General features: G+C 42.0%; 1 protein-coding gene across 1 annotated transcript in view; it reads right to left on the bottom strand.

Moving 5' to 3' along the window:
- CFTR (CF transmembrane conductance regulator) overlaps positions 1-25,007 on the bottom strand; it is a 1,002,572-nt gene that overhangs the window by 485,099 nt on the left and 492,466 nt on the right. Inside the window, exon 11 of the mRNA XM_069228908.1 lies at positions 4,073-4,264. Coding sequence (XP_069085009.1) covers positions 4,073-4,264 — 192 coding nt within the window. The remainder of the gene's footprint in view (positions 1-4,072; positions 4,265-25,007) is intronic.

Below are 25,007 nucleotides of genomic sequence, written 5' to 3' on the forward strand. Positions count from 1 at the left end.
TTTAAATCAGACTAACTTGCATCGAGTATGCTGCAAGACATCACCACTAAACTGGAAAATTAACCAGGGGTTAAGCATAGCATTCTACAAATGGCTTTTAAATCAAATTAGAAATGTTGTCTGATAACAGATAGACTCATATGTTAACATAAATGTACATGAGTAATACGCCCTTAAAGTGTAGGACCAGGCAGAATTTTCGAAGTGTTCTTGAGTCCCTTAACATCACACATAGATTACATTTTAACACAGAGAGTGGACTTAGTAAAACAGACTTCAGCACTGGACCATCTTATGCCAGCAATGTCAGCTCTCGTTTCTAAGAAGTAAGAGATGGATGCCAGAGGCTTATGCCTATGCAATAATGAAGTAATTCAATGCCTGCCTGGTGGGTCTACTTTGAACTGGTGGTAAGTGCTTTCTTAGGTCCAACTCCGAAAACCTGCTCATGAAACTCTTGACCTTCCTGGTGGATCTACTTGAAACTGATAGAGAGACCCATCAGGTCTACCCCCCATACTCTGTTTGTGAAATCATACTATGCTGCTATTCTTAGCAGAAGTGGACATTTGTGCAGCAAGTGGACACATATAATTGCTTTGATGTTTTACACCTCACAGGACACAACATGTAATTATTACCTTAAACAAAGGAACAGCTAAGAGTCAATAATGGGCAATCAAACTTAAATATGCATGTTACTTTGAGGCAACACTGCATGGAGAAAATCAGCATCATTGAAGAAAGATGAGTCACTATTTCCCAATAACCTCAACTTTTAAAGTGTCCTATTGTCATTCATATGTTTGTATTGGAAAGTAGAAGAAAAGTAGGTTTGGTTCTAATACAAGTCAATAGCTTGAATAAAATACAGGTCTCAATAGTCACTGGGTAAAACTTGCACCAATTATTCAAACTAATTAGTGTTTAGAGAAATATTGTTGTCAGCAGACACTACCAGAAACAGCTCACCTGTGCAATGTGATATCAGTGTTTTTCATTAAACACGCTCAGTCGTAAAATAACAAAAAAAAAATCAGCCTAACTTGTATTGAGTATGCTACAAGACAACACCTCTAGACTAGAAAATGAACCAGAGAGTGTAACTTTTGAGTCATATCTATGGCACTTTGCATTTTTGATAAAGTTGTCTTGATAACGTCTGCTAATGAGAAAATAGTGTTACAACTATTCAAAAGTTAACTGAGTAATAAAGATAAACAATTTAGAATCAATATTGAACACTAAGCTGTAAGCTAATGTTTAAGTTTTAAAACTAAGTAGCATTCTACAAATGGCTTTTAAATCAAATTTGAAATGTTATCTGATAACAGATAGACTCATATGTTAACATAAATGTTCATGAGTAATACACCTTTAAAGTGTAGGACCAAGCAGAATTATTAGAGTGTTCTTGAGTCCCCTAACATCACACATAGATTTCATTTTAGCACAGAAAGTGGACTTAGTAAAATAGACTTTAGCACTGGACCATCTTATGCCAGCAATGTCAGCTCTTGGTTCTAAGAGGTGAGAGGCAGATGCCAGAGGATTGTGGGTATGCAAAAATGAAGTATCTCAATGCCTGCCGGGTGGGTCCACTTTGAATTGGTGGTAAAAGCCTTCTTAGGTACAGATCCCAAAACCTGCTCATGAAACTCTTGACCTTCCGGGTGGGTCTTCTTCAAACTAATAGAGAGACCCATCACATGTCTATCTCCCATAACCTGTTTGTGGAATTTCATGATTCTTTGGTGCCACACCTCAGCAGAATTCACCTCAGGGATCTGTGGTAAACTCAGTTTTCACCTTGCTGCATAGTTACAACTTAGTGAGTGACACATTTGAAAGAGTGTCGAACCAATGAGGCCCATGTCCTGCTTGGTGGTGTCGAGAACTTTAGTGCAGTTTGTTGAGATTAAGAACAGAACTACTTGGCATTCTGGGCTGAATATGTAGCAACGTCCACTTAACTTGAAGTTTTAGGTGGAGACTAGAAGACAAATTAACTAACCTTTCAAGCAGCATAGCAAGGCAACTTGCTGTGCTGCGTTGCCTGCAAGGCAGACATCAGAAATGTGCTGTATAGACAAGGATATAACACATTTATGCTGCCTCCTTGCACTGAGACACTGTGTGCTGCCAAGCACCAATGGAGGACCCTTGCACCATGGTGTAAAGTGCCTGCGCTACGAGCAGAATTGTTTTGGTGCAGGAGGAGAAACCTTCATTTAAGGCATTTTCAATTTCCTGTGTGTAATGCGAAAAGTCTAACACATAAAAAGGATGTAAAAAGGAGAAATAAAGCTGTTTCTCCTTGAACTAGAAGCCTAATATTTTTACGCAATCCTATGTTTAAACTTTTTATAGCTCTGTAGATGTTTCTTGGTAAACTATGATGGGACGATTTTAAAAATGGGGACTTACATGGTTTAACATTTGTTCAAATTGGTTAAGGTTTTTTTAATATTATTATACATAATCTATGATTATATCACTGATATACTAATGAGCCAAGACGATTGAATGTAACAGCACAACTGTTAAATGTAATACCAATGAAGATGCATGTGCTACCATTCTTGCACACATCACCTTTTTTGTATTGTGTTGTGCCACCCGAGCATCATGTGGTCTTGTGCTATGCTCTCAGCTGTGCTCTACTCATTGAAATCTGCCATGACATTGTGCACCAACTCCCCAGATTTGTTATTGTGTGTACTGAAATCCTTGTTCTGCCACCTTCAGCCTCATGCTTTGCAGCACCTTATTACCTTTAAACTTAGAATTAAATATTTAAATATTTAAGTATTTAAATATAAAAAGTAGATTAACAATATTTATTCAATATGCAGCAAAAACGTGTGTAAAGAATTAATTTATTTTCGGAAAAATCAAAATAAAATTGCATTTATTTTTTTATTTAAAAAGTAATTCAAATATTTTAAAATAAAATATTAATTCTTTTAAGTTGTAAATATTTTTGAAAAGGTAATTACATCTATATAAGATTTTAAAACATGCAGGTTAACTATTTTTCAACATTTTATTTCCTATGGCATGTTATTTTAAGACCCTGCCTCCATTATTTTCTACAGGAGGGTGTTTCAGTACCAGTGGTTGGCCTTGTGTGGTGCTGGGGTTACTCCTGACTGAGCTAGAGTACATTTTCTAATGTTTTGGGTCCTTTTTAGCTGTGCAGTTTGTGAATAGGAATGAGTTTACTATGTTGTGCATCAGTGCAACTCTCTCCCTAAATCCCTCACTTAATCCCTTCTTACTCCTCTCAGATCCCCTCACATTTATTAAAAGATATTCCCATTTTCCAGCCTCTCCCTTCTGTTCCTCCCACATTTGCTACTAAAAGGTAGGTGCATCTCTGTGGGGCTCTACACAGGGTGATGTTCTCTATATAGAAAAATAGCGAGTAGTACTATTGGAGTACTTTTAAACGTACAACAAAAAGTAGACTGAATAGGCCCAGCTGTGCCAACCATTTAATTAATATATAGAATTAGATATAGGTGCATTAGTACACCTTCATAATTATTGCCAGTGTTTTTCTCAGTTCAGAAGTCCTTCGCACTTTATTTCTTCTGCTTGGGGTGGGAGCCTGATGTCTTAATGTCATGCTTTGATGTTTACATATATTACTTTCTATGAAAGACACCCGGGTTTGACCCTTTAGCTCAGTTTGTTCTAGAGAGGTCTGACCTACTTCATGGTATGAAATGTGTTTTCCAGTTTTTAGCCCAAAACACAAAATTATGACAATTCATGTATGTCATGCTTAACATATTAACTAATGGATTAAACAAAGATCTGTGACTGGGGGTGAATATTTGATTTGTTCCGTATTCCGTCCATCAACCGTTGTTTATGTTTAACATATTTAGCACAACTGGTAGTGTATTTTACACATAGTTAAGTACAAAAAAGATAAAGAACTGAAGTTTCTTCTAGTACGCAATATATGATTGTTTATCATACTGCATTTACTTGCAAATCAGACATTTATGTGACAGACGTTCGGGAAAATAGCACTGGGGTGCATATTTGGTGCAATACTCACCTCTTCCAGTTGGCAGGCTTTGATGACACTCTTGTATCGGTATTCATCGTAGGAAACACCAAAGATGACGTTCTCCTTGATAGTTCCAGGCATAATCCAGGAGACTTGAGGGGAAAATGAGATCCTGCCACTGTGCTTGATTTTACCTGCAGAAGGTTCCAGTTCTCCCATTATCATCATAAGTAGAGACGACTGCAAACAGCAAAACGTGCATCGTTGGTTACAAACCTCTGACAATGGTTGAACAACAGTAACACAGATGTTTGCATAGTAATGATTTGCAGTGGAGGCATTTAGAGAAGAGGATGACCATGAAAAGTCCACTGTAAGGGAACAGGGATTCTGCTACACTTTAAAGTTTATGGTCGATTAATAGATTGGCGCATTGGGTGGCAAAAGAAGACATCCTACATCTGTTTCCCCTTCTCCTCTATGTGGAAAAAAGGTGCACTGATGAACGGTAATTAAACAGAATTCCTCAAGTGATAAAAGGAAATATGTGATTACCTCCTTGACTTGCTGCAATAAAGGATTTATTGTAGTTGTTACAGAAATTAGTGCTGGTGTTTATGGTATGAACATTTGCAGACACCTACATTATGGTGCGTGTGCACTTTGTAGACCTTAATAAACCTACAAATAACTTCCTCTCCACATTCTCAATAGTTACAGTAGCATATTTAGAAGGAGATGTTGAGAAGCGAAATGATAAAAGTGGTAATAACTAAAATATTTTTTTAATTTAAAAAAAAAAGGCGCGTTTGTATGACGAGGGCTGTTTATTCCGCTGTGACTCCTGTCCCTTTAAGGCGGAGTCGTAAATAGGAATGCGGGGGTTGACGTACGCTGTGCTGACCCATGCACGCCTCAAACACAGCATTTGCTGTTTTTCTGAAGGCGTCACCATCCGATTCTTGCCTCATTAATATTTATGAGGAGGGCAGTTTGTATCCATTTGCGAAAATACCCTTTGATGTGTTACAGCTATGAGCGTCCCTTCCGCAGGAAAGAGAGAGGATGGAAGCTGTCCAAAGCAAAAACGTCATTGCACCCAGCCATTTTTGTGCATATGACCCTTGTATTTCAAACTCAAATGTGTGGAAAACATCTTTACAGTAATCCCTTTCAGAAAGTGTCCATCGCCATCCTGCGGTTCTGGGTACGTTGGTGTATAAACTGGATTATGAATGTCTCCTCCCACAGATAAAGACATTACAAAATTTCCAGGCAGTAATGAGGCCACTACTTGCATATTCACGAGTCTGCCAGGCCTTGCAAGATGCCCCTGTCAAGAAGATTTTTCTTTGAAAAAGTCTCTATCAAAATACTAAGGGAAAATCGTTATTAAAATCAGTTTCTGATTCCATAAATGGGAGAAATGCTTTCTAAAATAAAAATCCTAGAAAAAATACCATATCATATGTGCCACCAACAGATGCATAATCACTTTGGACAATGCTCATGGATAATGGTTTTTTCACTACTGGTGACAAAAAGAGAATGTATTGGTATGGCTATATGATTTTGCAAGCCCAGAGCCAGCTGTTTTGTTTATTTTCTAAAGCTAATGATAGCAGCCCTCATGAGCTTGAGCGTTGATCTGATCTTGTAGCTGTGATGCTGCTGCTCATTTGGGTATCTTATCCATGAACAGGAGGTGTGTGATGGCCTCGTAATTATCTAGAAACTCCTTGGCAATTTATTTTTCAGAAAGAGGAGACTGTGGGCATTTGCTAGTGTACATGAAAACATACATCCGTCCTCATTCTTAGGATGAAGGATTCTGAGAATGGATGATACTGATCAAATTCTCGCTGGTCAGGGGCTGAATGCTTTTCATTGGAGTCTATCTCGTTTATGTTACATCCCAGGATAAATCACACAAGTGGTCTTCGAACTGTTCTCAAATATATGTTTCCAGATTTAAGCCCCAAATTGTCCCAATGTTCCACTGATAAATGCATGGCTCTCCTGTCCCCTTTTAGGTACTTGATCAGATTAACCACAGTGAAACTAGCTAGCATATATCACAATCACACTTTGTCCCAATTCTGCAGGAATCATGGAGTTGATTTGCATGCCTTAGCCTTTTCTCTCTCAAAGGTTATTCAGACCATATCCTTCCAATAAGACGGGCATTTTGAACCTTAATGTCTTGAAACCACTCTTTAGCATAAGCCGTAAGTACATGTCAGAGGCGTTCATGTTTTTCTCAGGCACCTGTGGACACTCTTTATGTGGTTCATATCTCCCTACACTGCGGTCAGTGCAGGCAGGGATTGTCATTCATACAGTGCCTCACCCTGCAGCCCACATCCCTCTTTACCCTGAGTGACCATGTTCTTTCATATCTGTGACCTAGCCACACTGGAATTTTAATTAGTCAGAAGACAAGTTAGTTTAGTCATTGGGATAAGAATTTTCTACTTTTAAGCATTGCAAGGGTTGAAAGCATGGGAAAGGGGAAGAAAAACCATTACAGAAATGTGCCATCAGTATCGAAAAGTGGTGAGGGGGGAGGTCTGGGCTGCTATTAGGGACATAGGAGGAACGAATCTAATACTAAGCCAATAGGTCTCAGCAGTTAATGAAAAAGCTATTGGCACCAGAATTTCACAATGCATGTATCATAATGAATTAGCATGCATGGAGTGCATGCATAGAATGCTTGTGTGACTATTGTGGAATTAATTTTCTAGTAAAGAAAAGCCAATTCAAGATGGCTGCCAATGCGTGCACACGTCTCGCGAGAAAAGTGTGGGTGGCTGCCAATGAGTGCACATGTCTTCTGAAAAAAAGTGTGGTCATTTTAGCCTTTTTTATTTACCATTCGAACGCAGCCGACGTGGAATGATCGGAGTGATAAAATAAGCAAGTTGGACGAATGTTGTACTTTCTTTGTGTGTTGTGGTGGTAAATTGGGATTATAATGTTTTTTGAAAACGCTTAAGGGCCGAAAGGGGGAAGAGGTCTCAAATCGAAATAAGTATTATTGTGAGGACTTAGAGGGCAGTGCTTACTTTTGGTTGGACCCGCTGTGTTTTTGGGTCAGCCTTCATTTTTAACTTTTTAAAGAATTTTAGATATTAGAGTTTTTAAGCTGGTCTTTTTCAGTGAGGGGAGCAGCCATTTTTCCCACTGACGAGCGGCCTATTGGGGTCCGCCATCTTGGGTGGTTGACGGTCTAGCTGATCACAACCCAGATGAGCTAAAACCAGACCCGGCGTCCGCGCACTTGATTGGAGTGATAAAATAAGCAAGTTGGATGAACTTTGTACTTTCTTTGTGTGTTGCGGTGGGAAATTGGGATTTTAATGGTTTTTGAAAATGCTTAAGGACCGAAAGGGGCGAGAGGTCTCAAATCGAAATAAGTATTATTGTGAGGACTTAGAGGGCAGTGCTTACTTTTGGCTGGACCCGCTGTGTTTTTGGGTCAGCCTTCCTTTTTAACTTTTTAAAGAATTTTAGATATTAATGTTTTTAAGCTCGTCTTTTTCAGTGAGGAGAGCAGCCATTTTTCCCACTCACGAGAGGCCTATTGGGGGTCCGCCATCTTGGGTGGTTGACGGTCTAGCTGACAGCAACCCAGACGAGCTAAAACCAGACCCGGCATCCACGCAGTTGATCAGAGTGATAAAATAAGCAAGTTGGACGAATTTTGTACTTTCTTTGTGTGTTGTGGTAGAAAATTGGGATTGTAATGGTTTTTGAAAACGCTTAAGGGCCGAAAGGGGCGAGAGGTCGCAAATCGAAATAAGTATTATTGTGAGGATTTAGAGGGCAGTGCTTACTTTTGGCTAGACCCGCTGTGTTTTTGGATCAGCCTTCATTTTTTACTTTTTAAAGAATTTTAGATATTAGAGTTTTTAAGCTCGTCTTTTTCAGTGAGGGGAGCAGCCATTTTTCCCACTCACGAGCAGCCTATTGGGGGTCTGCCATCTTGGGTGGCTGACGGTCTAGCTGACCGCAACCCAGACAAGCTAAAACCGGACCCGGCGTCCGCGCAGTTGATTGGAGTGATAAAATATGCAAGTTGGACGAATTTTGTACTTTCTTTGTGTGTTGTGGTGGGAAATTGAGATTTTAATGGTTTTTGAAAACGCTTAAGGGCCGAAAGGGGCGAGAGGTCTCAAATCGAAATAAGTATTATTGTGAGGACTTAGAGGGCAGTGCTTACTTTTGGCTGGACCGGCTGTGTTTTTAGGTCAGCCTTCATTTGAAACTTTTTAAAGAATTTTAGATATTAGAGTTTTTAAGCTCGTCTTTTTCAGTGAGGGGAGCAGCCATTTTTCCCACTCACGAGCGGCCTCTTGGGGGTCCGCCATGTTGGGTGGTTGACGGTCTAGCTGACCGCAACCCCGACGACCTAAAACCAGACCTGGCATTCATGCAGTTGATCAGAGTGATAAAATAAGCAAGTTGGACGAATTTTGTACTTTCTTTGTGTGTTGTGGTGGGAAATTGGGATTTTAATGGTTTTTGAAAACGCTTAAGGGCCGAAAGGGGCGAGAGGTCTCAAATCGAAATAAGTATTATTGTGAGGACTTAGAGGGCAGTGCTTACTTTTGGCTGGACCCGCTGTGTTTTTGGGTCAGCCTTCATTTTTAACTTTTTAAAGAATTTTAGATATTAGAGTTTTTAAAGCTGGTCTTTTTCAGTGAGGAGAGCAGCCATTTTTCCCACTCACGAGCGGCCTATTGGGGGTCCACCATCTTGGGTGGCTGACGGTCTAGCTGACCACAACCCAGACGAGCTAAAACCGGACCCGGCGTCCGCGCAGTTGATTGGAGTGATAAAATATGCAAGTTGGACGAATTTTGTACTTTCTTTGTGTGTTGTGGTGGGAAATTGAGATTTTAATGGTTTTTCAAAACGCTTAAGGGCCGAAAGGCGGGAGAGGTCTCATATCAAAATAAGTATTATTGTGAGGACTTAGAGGGCAGAGCTTACTTTTGGCTGGACCCGCTGTGTTTTTGGGTCGGCGTTCATTTTTAACTTTTTAAAGAATTTTAGATATTAGAGTTTTTAAGCTGGTCTTTTTCAGTGAGGGGAGCAGCCATATTTCCCACTCACAAGCGGCCTATTGGGGGTCCGCCATCTTGGGTGGTTGACGGTCTAGCTGACCGCAACCCAGATGAGCTAAAACCGGACCCGGCATCCGCGCAGTTGATCGGAGTGATAAAATAAGCAAGTTGGACGTATTTTGTACTTTCTTTCTGTGTTGTGGTGGGAAATTGGGATTTTAATGGTTTTTGAAAACACTTAAGGGCCGAAAGGGGCGAGAGGTCTCAAATCGAAATAAGTATTATTGTGAGGACTTAGAGGGCAGTCCTTACTTTTGGCTAGACCCGCTGTGTTTTTGGGTCAGCCTTCATTTTTAACTTCTTTAAAGAATTTTAGATATTTGAGTTTTTAAGCTTGTCTTTTTCAGTGAGGAGAGCAGCCATTTTTCCCACTCACGAGCGGCCTATTGGGGGTCCGCCATCTTGGGTGGTTGACGGTCTAGCTGACCGCAGCCCCGACGTACTAAAACCAGACCTGGCATCCCTGCAGTTGATCGGAGTGATAAAATAAGCAAGTTGGACGAATTTTGTACTTTCTTTGTGTGTTGTGGTGGGAAATTGGGATTTTAATGGTTTTTGAAAACGCTTAAGGGCCGAAAGGGGCGAGAGGTCTCAAATCGAAATAAGTATTATTGTGAGGACTTAGAGGGCAGAGCTTACTTTTGGCTGGACCCGCTGTGTTTTTGGGTCAGCCTTCATTTTTAACTTTTTAAAGAATTTTAGATATTAGAGTTTTTAAGCTGGTCTTTTTCAGTGAGGGGAGCAGCCATATTTCCCACTCACAAGCGGCCTATTGGGGGTCCGCCATCTTGGGTGGTTGACGGTCTAGCTGACCGCAACCCAGATGAGCTAAAACCGGACCCGGCATCCGCGCAGTTGATCGGAGTGATAAAATAAGCAAGTTGGACGAATTTTGTACTTTCTTTGTGTGTTGTGGTGGGAAATTGGAATTTTAATGGGTTTTTTAAACGCTTAAGGGCCGAAAGGGGCAAGAGGTCTCAAATCGAAATAAGTATTATTGTGAGGACTTAGAGGGCAGTGCTTACTTTTGGCTGGACCCGCTGTGCTTTTGGGCCAGCCTTCATTTTTAACTTTTTAAAGAATTTTAGATATTGGAGTTTTTAAGCTGGTCTTTTTCAGTGAGGGGAGGAGCCATTTTTCCCACTCATGAGCAGCCTATTGGGGGTCCGCCATCTTGGGTGGCTGACGGTCTAGCTGACCATAACCGAGACGAGCTAAAACCAGACCCGGCGTCCGCGCAGTTGATTGGAGTGATAAAATATGCAAGTTGGACGAATTTTGTACTTTCTTTGTGTGTTGTGGTGGGAAATTGGGATTTTAATGGTTTTTGAAAACGCTTAAGGGCCGAAAGGGGCAAGAGGTCTCAAATCGAAATAAGTATTATTGTGAGGACTTAGAGGGCAGTGCTTACTTTTGGCTGGACCCGCTGTGTTTTTGGGTCAGCCTTCATTTTTAACTTTTTAAAGAATTTTAGATATTAGAGTTTTTAAGCTGGTCTTTTTCAGTGAGGGGAGCAGCCATATTTCCCACTCACAAGCGGCCTATTGGGGGTCCGACATCTTGGGTGGTTGACGGTCTAGCTGACCGCAAACCAGACGAGCTAAAACCGGACCTGGCACCCACGCAGTTGATCAGAGTGATAAAATATGCAAGTTGGACGAATTTTGTACTTTCTTTGTGTGTTGAGGTGGGAAATTGAGATTTTAATGGTTTTTGAAAACGCTTAAGGGCCGAAAGGGGGGAGAGGTCTCAAATCAAAATAAGTATTATTGTGAGGACTTAGAGGGCAGAGCTTACTTTTGGCCGGACCCACTGTGTTTTTGGCTCAGCCTTCATTTTTAACTTTTTAAAGAATTTTAGATATTAGAGTTTTTAAGCTGGTCTTTTTCAGTGAGGGGAGCAGCCATATTTCCCACTCACAAGCGGCCTATTGGGGGTCTGCCATCTTGGGTGGTTGACGGTCTAGCTGACCGCAACCCAGATGAGCTAAAACCAGACCCGGCATCCCTGCAGTTGATCGGAGTGATAAAATAAGCAAGTTGGACGAATTTTGTACTTTCTTTGTGTGTTGTGGTGGGAAATTGGGATTTTAATGGTTTTTGAAAACGCTTAAGGGCCGAAAGGGGCGAGAGGTCTCAAATCGAAATAAGTATTATTGTGAGGACTTAGAGGGCAGTGCTTACTTTTGGCTAGACCCGCTGTGTTTTTGGGTCAGCCTTCATTTTTAACTTTTTTAAAGAATTTTAGATATTTGAGTTTCTAAGCTTGTCTTTTTTCAGTGAGGAGAGCAGCCATATTTCCCACTCACAAGCGGCCTATTGGGGGTCCGCCATCTTGGGTGGTTGACGGTCTAGCTGACCGCAACCCAGATGAGCTAAAACCGGACCCGGCATCCGCGCAGTTGATCGGAGTGATAAAATAAGCAAGTTGGACGAATTTTGTACTTTCTTTGTGTGTTGTGGTGGGAAATTGGAATTTTAATGGTTTTTTTAAAACGCTTAAGGGCCGAAAGGGGCAAGAGGTCTCAAATTGAAATAAGTATTATTGTGAGGACTTAGAGGGCAGTGCTTACTTTTGGCTGGACCCGCTGTGTTATTGGGCCAGCCTTCATTTTTAACTTTTTAAAGAATTTTAGATATTAGAGTTTTTAAGCTGGTCTTTTTCAGTGAGGGGAGCAGACATTTTTCCCACTCACGAGCAGCCTATTGGGGGTCCGCCATCTTGGGTGGCTGACGGTCTAGCTGACCGTAACCGAGACGAGCTAAAACCAGACCCGGCGTCCGCGCAGTTGATTGGAGTGATAAAATATGCAAGTTGGACGAATTTTGTACTTTCTTTGTGTGTTGTGGTGGGAAATTGGGATTTTAGTGGTTTTTGAAAACGCTCAAGGGCCGAAAGGGGCAAGAGGTCTCAAATGGAAATAAGTATTATTGTGAGGACTTAGAAGGCAGTGCTTACTTTTGGCTGGACCCGCTGTATTTTTGGGTCAGCCTTCATTTTTAACTTTTTAAAGAATTTTAGATATTAGAGTTTTTAAGCTGGTCTTTTTCAGTGAGGGGAGCAGCCATATTTCCCACTCACAAGCGGCCTATTGGGGGTCCGCCATCTTGGGTGGTTGACGGTCTAGCTGACCGCAAACCAGACGAGCTAAAACCGGACCCTGCACCCGCGCAGTTGATCAGAGTGATAAAATAAGCAAGTTGGACGAATTTTGTACTTTCTTTGTGTGTTGAGGTGGGAAATTGAGATTTTAATGGTTTTTGAAAACGCTTAAGGGCCGAAAGGGGGGAGAGGTCTCAAATCAAAGTAAGTATTATTGTGAGGACTTAGAGGGCAGAGCTTACTTTTGGCCGGACCCACTGTGTTTTTGGCTCAGCCTTCATTTTTAACTTTTTAAAGAATTTTAGATATTAGAGATTTTAAGCTGGTCTTTTTCAGTGAGGGGAGCAGCCATATTTCCCACTCACAAGCGGCCTATTGGGGGTCTGCCATCTTGGGTGGTTGACGGTCTAGCTGACCGCAACCCAGATGAGCTAAAACCGGACCCGGCATCCGCGCAGTTGATTGGAGTGATAAAATAAGCAAGTTGGACGAATTTTTTACTTTCTTTGTGTGTTGTGGTGGGAAAATGGGATTTTAATGGTTTTTGAAAACGCTTAAGGGCCGAAAGGGGCGAGAGGTCTTAAATCGAAATAAGTATTATTGTGAGGACTTAGAGGGCAGTGCTTACTTTTGGCTGGACCCGCTGTGTTTTTGGGTCAGCCTTCATTTTTAACTTTTTAAAGAATTTTAGATATTAGAGTTTTTAAGCTGGTCTTTTTCAGTGAGGGGAGCAGCCATTTTTCCCACTCACAAGCGGCCTATTGGGGGTCCGCCATCTTGGGTGGTTGACGGTCTAGCTGATCACAACCCAGATGAGCTAAAACCGGACCCGGCGTCCGCGCACTTGATTGGAGTGATAAAATAAGCAAGTTGGATGAATTTTGTATTTTCTTTGTGTGTAGTGGTGGGAAATTGGGATTTAATGGTTTTTGAAAATGCTTAAGGGCCGAAAGGGGGGGAGAGGTCTCAAATCGAAATAAGTATTATTGTGAGGACTTAGGGCCAGATGTAGCAAATAACCAATTTGCAACTGCAACCCAGACGAGCTAAAACCGGACCCGGCATCCGCGCAGTTGATCGGAGTGATAAAATAAGCAAGTTGGATGAATTTTGTACTCTCTTTGTGTGTTGTGGTGGGAAATTGGGATTTTAATGTTTTTTGAAAATGCTTAAGGGCCGAAAGGGGGGAGAGGTTTCAAATCGAAATAAGTATTATTGTGAGGACTTAGAGGGCAGTGCTTACTTTTGGCTGGACCCGCTGTGTTTTTGGGTCAGCCTTCATTTTTGACGTTTTAAAGAATTTTAGATATTAGAGTTTTTAAGCTGGTCTTTTTCAGTGAGGGGAGCAGCCATTTTTCCCACTCACGAGCGGATCTACTGGGGGTCCGCCATCTTGGGTGGTTGGCGGGCTAGCTGACCGCAGCCTGGACAAGCTAAAACCGGACCCGGCGTCTGCACGGCGGACGCGCCGTCAGCGCGCCAAAGGCAAGCCCGTCTGCGCCTGTCCGCGCCTGGATGGGGCTGGGGGCCACCCCCTTAACATCTTGAGAAGATGGTGAGTTCTCATATCTCGTACACCTCAGGGGAACTTAGGGATATTATGAACAGCCCGGGGGAAGGATGTCTCTGTCCCAATTTAGCAGTGGGGACCTGGACCTGTCCCTCTTGCGAATGGACTCTGCAGGAACCAAGATGTTCTGATATATGGCAACTTAAACAAAGCTTGGTTCTTCAGTTGATAAATTGCCACTCCCTGCCTGCACATAAGTTAGATATAAATCTTCTTTTGAGCGAGCGGTCACCGGCTGCCCTCTTTCTTATGGAAACTTGGCTCCATGAGGGCTCTGGTCCGGAGTTAGCACTCGCTTTACCTAAAGGGCATGTTATTGCAAGATTAGATAGAGCAAAGGGTAAAGGAGGGGGTATAGCAGTCATCTTTAAACAAGGCTTTCTTTTTAGTTGCTCCCCTTTGGACCTATTAGGGTGTGAAGTTATGAGTTTTTCTTTAGCTTTCAGCCTGACTTTCACATTCACGGGAGTCTTTTTGTATCGGCCACCAGGGCCCTATGAAGAATTCCTTAACATTTTACCGGATCAGATAGCGGAATTAATGTGTATGAAACCTAATTTAACAGTGTTAGGAGATTTCAATATCCAAGTGGACAATTTAGAACAGACTACAGCTAAGTGTCTGGTGAATGATCTGGAAGCGTTAGGACTACATCAATTAATTTTTAGTCCAACACAGGAGAGAGGACATACAATAGATTTGGTACTTAGCAATCTTTCTTCGTTGAGCGCTCTGGCTCCCGCTCCTGTAGCATAGTCTGATCATTTTCTAATCACATTAAAAATCAAGCTGCCCAATGATCTAGGTTTTCATCTGCCTATAAATAGGAAGGTAAGGAAATGGCATAGCCTTAATGTGGAAGAATGGGTTAATCTGCTAATCAGGAATAAAAAAGATTTTGTGAGGGATTACCAGATGGACTCCACCCTCTTTAATGACTGGATTTCCAACAGCCTTGATATGTTGCTTGGGCAAGTAAACACATATGTAGGTTTCCCACATGCAGTGAAAAATATCATTCCCACTGCCGGGAACATCACTCTCTTCAAGACTGCCACCAGTTTAAGGTATTTTACATATGATTTTATTACAACTCGATCTAGGTCAAAAGGTCAGAGGCAATTTGTCATGAAAACCATCTGATAGTTTTTGTAAATAAAACAAGCATTTGCAATACAATAGGTCTCGCATTTGCTTGAGCTAAAGCTATTGGCATTGTAAATTCATAACTGGACTTTTCTTGCCACATAAATTGGTCAACCCTGCCTCATAATTTCGTCTTTTCCTGCCATATAATTCCAGTGGCCCTGCACATAACCAAAGCACTTCCATGTACCTTCTTCCTCTATCTGCAGCACCAATTTCAAGTGTTTTAAGGGGAGAGCCACAAGAAATAACTAATTAGGTAACTTTGAACAATATGACCAGCCCTCTAATACCACCTATCAATTTCACGCTGTTCTGTCTGTTTGCGCTGTGAGCGCCATGGCCGCCATGCAGCACGAAGGGGACAGACAAAATAAATAATTCTCCCATGCTGAAGTATATTGGCAATCATGCAATAATCCATGTAAGAGAGGCAGTCTGCAAGACGTGACAAAAGCAGCCTCAACGCGGGAGCAACGTAAAGCAATTATCAATGTCATCAAGTGATTTTTGAAAGTCAATCCCAAGAATGAGTTAAAGTGATGGGTATGAGGGGGGTGTGGTTAAAAGCCCACACTACTTACAACAGGTCAAAGCACTTGCAGGGTCGATCTAAAAAACACAAAAACAGATGAGGGGTGCCAAAAACATCAGACTCCAAACTCTTCCAACCTAAATCAGTACCCCCAAATACCTCCAACTTTCTACACCACAAAATAATTCCTTAGCATGTCCAGGACATCTTGTTAATTCTTTTCATGGTCTCCGTTTTGATCGCATCTGAATATAATTCTCAAAGCAAGTTTGAGAGACATTACTTCTATGATCAGAACTTTCAAATCTAGTTATCAGTGTGGTCTCAACGTTCCTAAACATCTGAAGAGCAGCCAAAACAGCATATATCATAGAAATGTTAAAGTGAATAATAGTATTTAGCTCATTGTATGACTTGTGACGAGGTTATGCACATCCAAAGACCTGCAGTCCCACTAATCCCTATGCCCTTTAGAGGCTAATAACAGGAGAACCATTGAGATGGTTACAGTCTAGTGAGCACCCTTTATAAAACGCTGATGTGACTTCAGCCAGTGGGAATACTGGCAATGTTTGCATTCTAGGTTCAGTGCAAGGGACATGCATCGGTGATAAACTATTCCCATATTTTTGTTTGCCTGAATTATGTCAGATTAGGAGGAGCAGGGGCTAATTGCTTTATGACACACATATTATTGGGCATTAACTGCTGATAGTTGCTCTTATTATGCGTCATCTATGGTTAGTGATTGTGAGCCAACAATTAATAATGGTGCATGTCCTCTGTAGAGGGCAATAGCATGTAATTTGTCAAGTGCTTTCAGACAATACAAGCTGGGTTTTTTGGTATATAAACCTTATCTTGATGATTATCATCATAATTTGTCACAGTCATAGCTAGAGTATGTAATGAGACCCTAAGTCTGATCATTTGGAGCCTCCCCTTTGAAGACCTTTTTACAATTTCATATTTTGGAGGAAAGACTTCCGGTGATGGCATACCCGCAGATGTCCTGATTCCATTGGGATGACAATATGTGCAACAATAACACACATTCCCTCAGTCCAAATTTCACAAGGTATATAAAAACTGGTGGAATTTGTGAAGGTAAAATACTGAAAAAAGCCTTTTTTGCAGCTTAGAACAAGAGGAAATATGTGTCAGGTTATCCCCACTGTAATTTTAAGAATGTTTGTGACCCTGCCTTTTTTGGGGTTTCCTGTTCGCAACTACTTTAACATTTATAACCCATTTCCTGTTAATTCAAGTCCTGAGGATTTCAGAAAATACTGAGTCATACATTACATTTTCAGAAAATGGGTCACACAAAAACAGCTAAAATCTTTCTTGGCAGGGGCCACAAAATAATTAAAATGACTTTGGGTCAAGAGAGAGAGAGAGATAGAGTCTTGGGTAGAGGTAAGCAGAGAGAGGAACAGAGACTGACATAGAAGAATGGGTATGAGGTGATGCAGAGAAAAATAACTTCTTTCCCAAGAGGACCCTCAGAAGAAATAGGGCCTTTGACAACTGTCCACTTTTCGCATGCCTTAAAACACCGTGGTTATTCCTCATTCAGAGGCTGGAACTCTGAAGGGCAGGTAAAATTCTTCCTGGTAATTGTGGCATTTACCAGGTGCGGCAGTACCTCTCAAAGACAGAAAACTCATAATAACCAGGGTTTTCAACCAACGTTTTATCTGACATGAATACTTCCAGCCTACTCCGACCCGCTGATCAAGAATGGTAAAGAGACTCGGACAATCATATAAATGCTGCTCCAAGCCACTGATATGTGAAATAAACCTGCTACCGTGCAGACGCTATAGGCAGGCAGAGAAACACCACCAATTTTTCTAGGTTAGCAAATTCAAAATCCACTGACAGGTGTACACATCAAGTCGAACTGCACCCAACAGCCTTGTCTGCACATGTACTAAAATAGATATGTCATTTGCGACACACGACTCGGTGACAATATGCAGCAGAAGAAGAAGAGAAACATCAAGCTTAGATGAAAAAAAAACACAATGCAGCTCAAAGCCAAGGAGAAACTGTAGGCCTGTAAAACTGTAAAGCAATGAAGGCGCAGACTGCAGGAAGTTATGGGCTAGCCTCAAAAGCACATGAAATGGCAACAATGCTCATAAACATATACACATATCAGTATCTTTTGACATAGCAATATAATGTTGCACAAGGAAATAGACTTCCCAGTGCATTTTCAATATGAAAGCACCCTTCTGTGGAAAGGAAAAGTGCAGACCTCAATGTTGATAACAAACGCCATTACGTGCTCCATGCGTAAATGTTGCATGACACTTTAAAACTGCCCTTTTAGCTTTGCAGTGCTGTGGAAAACGAGCAGATGGCCACCATGAGCATCAGTGTAAAGGAGACACACAAAAGGAAAAAGAAGTTTGTTTGCAGGCAAACTTATCGGCAAAAGTGCAATCAGCCTTGTAACAGGGGCGATGCCGAAGGCAGTAACCAAACAGCCCCAAGGAGGTACAAACGTAAAGTATTTGCCAATTATAACAAAGGATTTTTGAAGGGCAAGCCCACAAATGAGTGAACGTGATGGGCGTGAGGTGGGCGTGGTTAAAAGCCCAACTAGATAACTACAGGTCAGAAAAAGCAGCGCTTGCGTCCTGCCATGCTCAACCTAAAAAGTATGTCTTTCCATTCCAAGACTATAATATATTTGAAATTTCTCTGTGAGTAGATCAGGGGCGTTGCTTCGGGGGGTGGCTACACCTCCCTAATAAATTCATTTTCTTATAAATAGTTGGGTACAGATGCTTTCAGTCGGGTATGGTGAGATGTTTGCCGGATTTCACCCGGAAGTTTTACATACATTCAGACTAACACGCACACATTCTCTCTCCCTCTCATTTGTTAAAGTCATCAAAAATATTGGTAATTTTACAAAATATTGTGTATTCCCTCACTTAGTACCCCTATCAATCCACGTTCCTCTCTCTTCCCACTGCCCCTTAGGCCCCCCCCATGCACCCTGCTTGTCATATAACGTATTTAAACATTATATGCCAGTCTGATTGTCGGAAAATCTGAAGTTTACTCCCACCCAATCTTACTGACCAGGCTATACCCCTGAAGTAGATGAACTGCCAGATTTAGGGTGGTGCGAGGCCATTGCACCGGGCCCCTAATTCATTGGTGCTGCATTCTAAAATATTTTATGGAGTTAAAGGCATAAAGTAGCACAGATGGTTAATGACCTTGCTGCAAAGTACAACATGTAGCATACAGATCACTTATTTGTATTTTATAGGCAGCACAGTGGCTTATGTTCTTGATACAGAGATCCTTTTGCTACTTGTAGTCAATAAATTACCACATTTCTTCTAATATAGCTCATTGATCTATGAACTGGCATCAAGGAGCAGCATGTAAACTGCGAGGCGTAAGTTAAGAACTTTATTGTGTTTTTTTCTCTCAATTTGTTTTATTAGAACATCTTAGTGAGGGCATCACTACTTCCCTGGTGCGGGTCACGACCAGTGGGTGACACCGGGGAGGGGGTTGAAAAATCCTCTGGTGTGTCACACCGGAGGTTTTTTTTTTTTTAATTTAAATAGTCATCGGGAGACACCCCTTTGTGATGTCAGCGCGCTGCGATGCACGCTAACTTTACAATCGATTTTTCCCACCGGAGCAGGAAGCAGTGGTAAGGCCTCTTCCTGCTCTGGTGGAGAAAACGGGCCCAAATGGGCCTCCCCACCGTTTGGGAGATTCTCCCCTTTCAAACGAGGCCTTCCTGAAACTGATTCCTGGCCCTGGATCGCAGCTCAGCTGCGATTCAGGACTAAGAAACACCACTAGACACCAGGGAATTATCTTGGGGGAGTTGCCTCCCTCTTAAAACAGGCCGCCTCCCCCCCAGGGGCATATTTAAAAAAAGTAATGTAAGTTTACCCCGAGGGGGCACGATCCCGCCCCCGGGGTTAAAAAGTAAAAATATATATATATTTGTTTTTAAATCAAATTAACAGGGGGTGTCAGGAATCCCCAAAGTGCCTCCTGCGTTATCTGTCAGCATCCCCAGGGATTAGGGTTAAACCATATCTTTGTTCTTGGTTAAACCTTCATGTTTCTAAGTAAACATAATGTGCAGTGTTACACAATTGGTTTTATCAGTGCTTGTTTTACCAATGCTTGTTTGCTAATGTGCTTCTAATTGGGTGTTGTGACTCATCCACATGTGGAAACTCAACTGTTTTCCTGATTGGCTATAAATAGCAGAGTGAAGCATGCCTCCCTGCTTGGCTTTGTTTTGCTTCCTGATCTCAGCATCTGATGTGGCAGTCCAGCCCCTGCTATTATCCTCGTATTCAGGACTTTTGAAGCAATTCTTTTCTTGGTTCCTGTACCAGCTGACACCAGGCAATCCTCCAGCACTCCGGAAAAGACTGCAGCTAAGTGACTAGTATTCTTCAGGGAGTTTGTTCTTTGAGCACCGTGCTTTCCTAGAACAGCGTGTATTTTAGACCTCGTATTTTGGCAGAGTGCTTATCTTGAAGAGACAAATGCATTTCTGAACATTCTACATTATTATTGTAGTTACTTGCCTAAATGTGCTTCAGGAAATCTGTTTGAGCTCAAGTACTACAAAAAGTGACAGAGCAATTTTAAAAGAGCATTTACATGACTTTTCTTTCTCTAATAGCAAACTCTTGTATTTAAATTGTGTCATTCATGCCTGTGTTTCATGTTTGAGGAATGTGCCTTTTGAAGGGTTTTTCACACACAGAGTGAAACCAAACCAAGAGTGACACCCTAACTGTTTGAACCCAGAGTGGACATTTGTATTTCTTGGATTGTTTTTGTTCCTTTTAGTTTAACCCTATGCATGCAGGAAAGTTACATGTGATATAATTAAGCCCTTGTTTGTCTTTCTTGTGCATAATAAGTGCAACCACAGTTCTAATTGGAGTGTGCAACAGTGAATCTCTGTGAAGCCAGCCTTAGTGTCGCAGTACTTATTGTTATGGTACTCAGTTTGGGTTTTTTGGTAATGCAGTGTTAGTAATTGTGCCAACAGTCATTATTATCCAAGAAAAGTGCTGGAGCATTCCGGTGTTCTTCTACCGCTCCCGTGCCCATATCAGAAAGAGAGATTCAGTTTCAAGGAAATTGAGTGCACTAACTCTACTATCACTCTGTCAACAACGACCTGCCCCTCGAAGATAGAGGGTGCCTGGCTGGACCGACAAGACGTGGCAGTGTTTTGTCTTTTTCTCTTCCACTCCCCCTTTCCTTTTGGGACACCTGCTGGGGTTTCTGTGTCCACCAGAAGGTGCTGAGAGATGTTCCAGGAGGTCGGGGCATGCCCCTGCAGACATCCTGCTTTTCAGGTGAGTGGCCACGTCTCGACAGAGGGTCGTCCTTGAACAGGGTTGACCCCGTGGGGTACATTTTTTTTAATAGTTGTATGGTTTCCCTGGAGACCACTATGGCCCCCAGAGAAAACCATACAAATATTAAAAAGAATATATATATATATATTACTTGCTGAATTCAGAATTCTGTCTACTTTTTAGAAATGTTTAGCTGTCTGGGGACCAGCATTGGTTGCCAGTAGTTCTCTTACGTCTTCAAAGCAATGCACATGCTTCAACTGACGCGGTTCAACTGTAGCTTTCATGCAGCAATAAAAATATCAAGTAACTCTTTTGATTATGTTTATGCTACAAAAGGATCTGACCTTTGTCCACTGGCGGTTTTGATGCCATAATGTAGCTCAGATGTTTTATATGCCTACTGCAAAGATCAAATCTGTATTTTATGTAAATAACTGAGTGGATTTTAAAGCCAGCGATTACCTCTGCTATAATACAAATGAAATGTATGTGAGAGGGGGGCTATAGAGAGATGAAGGGCAATTTTGCTGGGTGGTAATGAGGTTATCCGAGGAGGAGGTCATGGGAGTGGGAGCACCAGTAATGATTGTTGGACTGGGTGCCAGAGGCGCAAAAGACTGTGATGATTGGTATGTGACAAGGTGATGTAATAGTGGGTCTTTTTTGTTTTTTTGAGTGTCTTGAGAGAATGTGCTGATTGAGGGAAGAAGCAAGGGTACAGGATTTGCCTTTACTTTTGCACGCATCACACACACCCTCACCAGCAATTTTGTGACTGTCTACATAGGATATTGTTTTAGAGAGAGAGTTTAGTCAGTAGCAGAGATGGCATCGCGTTGGATGACTGCTGCTCAAGCCCCAACTCAGGTGATAGAGGACAGCTCTGACGTAGGATCAGAGACTGAGTAAGCAGATACTGACACAGCATCTGAGGGATAGGACAATGGCATAGACTCTGGGAGTGATTTTTCTGACAACTCCTCTTCCAGTGATTCTGAGGGAGGTGGTGAGGATAGTCCTGCTGTCACACTTTGAAAGCGCGGTCTGTGCAGTGGGACTATAACGGGTTAGCCCACCCCAGATAGCAGGTGCATGTGGCAGCAAGCACAGAGAAAGAGCTCTCTTGGGAGTTTCCCAATTTAGTTCAGCCCCAAATTCCACCACCCAAATCGTATTGTGGAGACATCTAAATTATCTATCACAGAACAACCTGGTTTTGTAAGGCAGGCACCTGCGTTTTTGGTCCCGGGCTCGGCAGCCATATAGGGAAACCTACCAAACCCAGAGATTTCTGGAAACTAGACACCCTGGGGAGTCCTCAGAGGTGTGACTTGTGTGGATTCCCCAAAGTTTTCTTACCCAGAATACCCTTCAAAGGTGAAATGTTGAATAAAAATTCTATTTTTTCTTGCATTTCTGTCACACAAACTGCAGGAATATGCTGGGATCAACAACATTCCTACCACCCAGTGTTTCCCCACCTGTCCTGATAAAAATGCTACCTCACTTGAGTGCCTGTACCTAGTGCCTGCATCAGGAATGGATCACCCTAGGGTCAACAGTTGCCCTAATGTAAGGACTAACATTGACAGTTGTGTGATCCATTCCTGACACAGACACTAGGCCTACTCACACAAGTGAGGTACCATCTTTTTTGGGAGACTTGGGGAAATGCTAGGTGGAGGGACATTTGTGGCTCCTCTCAGATTCCAGAACTTTCTATCACTGAAATGTGAGGAAAAAGATTTTTTTTTGCCAAATGTTGAGGTTTACAAAGGACTCTGGGTAACAGAACCTGATGAGAGCGCCACAAGTTACCCCATCCTAGGTTCCCCTAGGTGTCTAGTTTTCAAAAAGGCACAAGTTAGGTTGGTTTTCCTTGGTACCGGCTGAGCTAGAAACCAAAATCCACAGCTAGGCACGTTTAAAAAAAAAGGTCAGTTTTCAATGTAAAAATTTGATGTGTCCATGTTGCGTTTTGGAGCGTTTTCTTTCACGGGCACTAGGCCTACTAACTCAAGTAAGGTACTATTTTTATCAGGAGACTTGGGGGAATGCTGGGTGGAAGGAAATTTGTGGCTCTTCTCAGATTCCAGAACGTACCATCACTGAAATGTGAGGATAAAGTGTTTTTTTACCACATTGTGAAGTTTACAAAGGTTTCTGGGTAACAGAACCTGGTGAGAGCCCCACAAGTCACCCCATTCTGAATTCCCCTAAGTGTCTAGTTTACATAAATATGTAGGTTTGCTAGGTTTCCCTAGGTGCCGGCTGAGCTAGAGGCCAAAATCCATAACTAGGCACTTTGCAAAAAATTGGTAAATTTTCTTTGGTTAAATGTGGTGTCCACGTTGTGTTTTGAGGCATTTCCTGTCGCAGCACTAGGCCTACCCACACAAGTGAGGTACTATTTTTATTGGGAGACTTGGGGGAATGCTAGGTGGAAGTTTGTGGCTCCTCTCAGATTCCAGAACTTTTGTCAACATCAGGGCAGTGCGCGCTCTACGGGCGACTAGAATGCAAAAGCCCAGCACTTTCAAGATAACGTAATTTATGCATTGTGCTGATATGCTGTTGTTTAACCTTTTGCATTGCAGAGTTTAATCCTGAAGACTTATTTTCAAGGTGCTTATAAATACTGTTCATTTGCAATGTATAGCTGCAGGCTTTCAGAGTGTGTCAGGGTGTGGCCCCTTTCCAGGGCCTTCTAGAAGCTTTCCCTGCAGCATGCCTGGGTGTGGTTTTTGGGCTGGGCCAAGACTCTATATAAGGGAGCCAGCCCAGCTCCACGTGCTCACTATTCAGAGGTCCTGGTACAGAACAGCAGAAACTTCCTGAGCTCCTGTTCCGGAGGCCTACTTTGATCTTCCAGGCCTTGCCCTTTCACTTTGTTGGTGATTCTTAATCAGGGCAGTAAGACGGAGGTCGGGCTGGGCCTCCGATCCCGTTCTCGAAAGCTTTCGAGTTCTTGGGCCTAATTTGCATGATAAAACAGTTTGCTCTTGTGCATGTGAATGTGCGTTTGGTGTTTCATGGCATTTACGTGCTGACACTCGAATCGGCAAGACGCGCAATTCTTTGCTCCTGTACAACTCTTGATATTCATTGTGCGCTACCATTTTATGGCATTTACAAGGTCGCATTCGAATTGGCAAGTCGCGCGATTCATTTCTTGTGCTTAATCCGTGTTACTCATTGTTCGCTACCATTTCATGACATTTACAAGGTAGCATTCGAATCGGCAAGACGCGCAATTCATTTCCTGTGCTTAATTCATGTTATTCATTGTGTGCTACCATTTCATGGCATTCACATGGTGGCCTTCGAATCGGCAAGATGCGTGATTCATTCCTTGTGCTTAATTCATGAATATTCAGTGTGCGCTACCATTTCATGGCATTCGCAAGGTAGCATTCGAATTGGCAAAATGCGAGATTCATTTCTTGTGCTTAATTCATGAATATTCATTGTGTGTTACCATTTCCTGGCATTTACGTGGTGACATTTGAATCGGCAAAACGCGCAATTCATTTCTTGTGCTTAATTCATGATATTCATTGTGTGTTACCATTTCCTGGCATTTACGTGGTGACATTCGAATCAGCAAGACGCGCTATTCATTTCTTGTGCTGAACTCATGTTATTCATTGTGCACTACCATTTTGTGGCATTCACATGGTGGTATTCGAATCGGCAAGACGTGCGATTAATTTCTTGTGCTGAACTCATGATGTTCATTGTGCGCTACCATTGCATAGCATTTACTTGGTGACCTTCGAATCGGCAAGACGCGCGATTCAGTTCTTGTGCCTAACTCATATTATTCATTGTGCACAACCATTTCATGCCATTTACAAACTCTTGTGGAAATCCACAATGTGCGCAATTCATGTTCCTGCATTCTAAGAAACTAAAGTGCTCCTTAAGAACAATTCCTATGATGTTATAGAATTCATTCAAATTATTTTCTTGTCCTTATGCAAAAGACTATGCTTGAATTTGAAAATGTAATTCTAGAAGGTTCAGATGTTTCTAATCCATGTGTAACATTTCATTGAAAAGTTCATTGAAAAGTTGTATTAATCCTTCTTGATTCCTTCACAGGTAACCAGAC

This window comes from Pleurodeles waltl, chromosome 4_1, assembly GCF_031143425.1.
Source record: "Pleurodeles waltl isolate 20211129_DDA chromosome 4_1, aPleWal1.hap1.20221129, whole genome shotgun sequence".
Taxonomy (NCBI): domain Eukaryota; kingdom Metazoa; phylum Chordata; class Amphibia; order Caudata; family Salamandridae; genus Pleurodeles; species Pleurodeles waltl.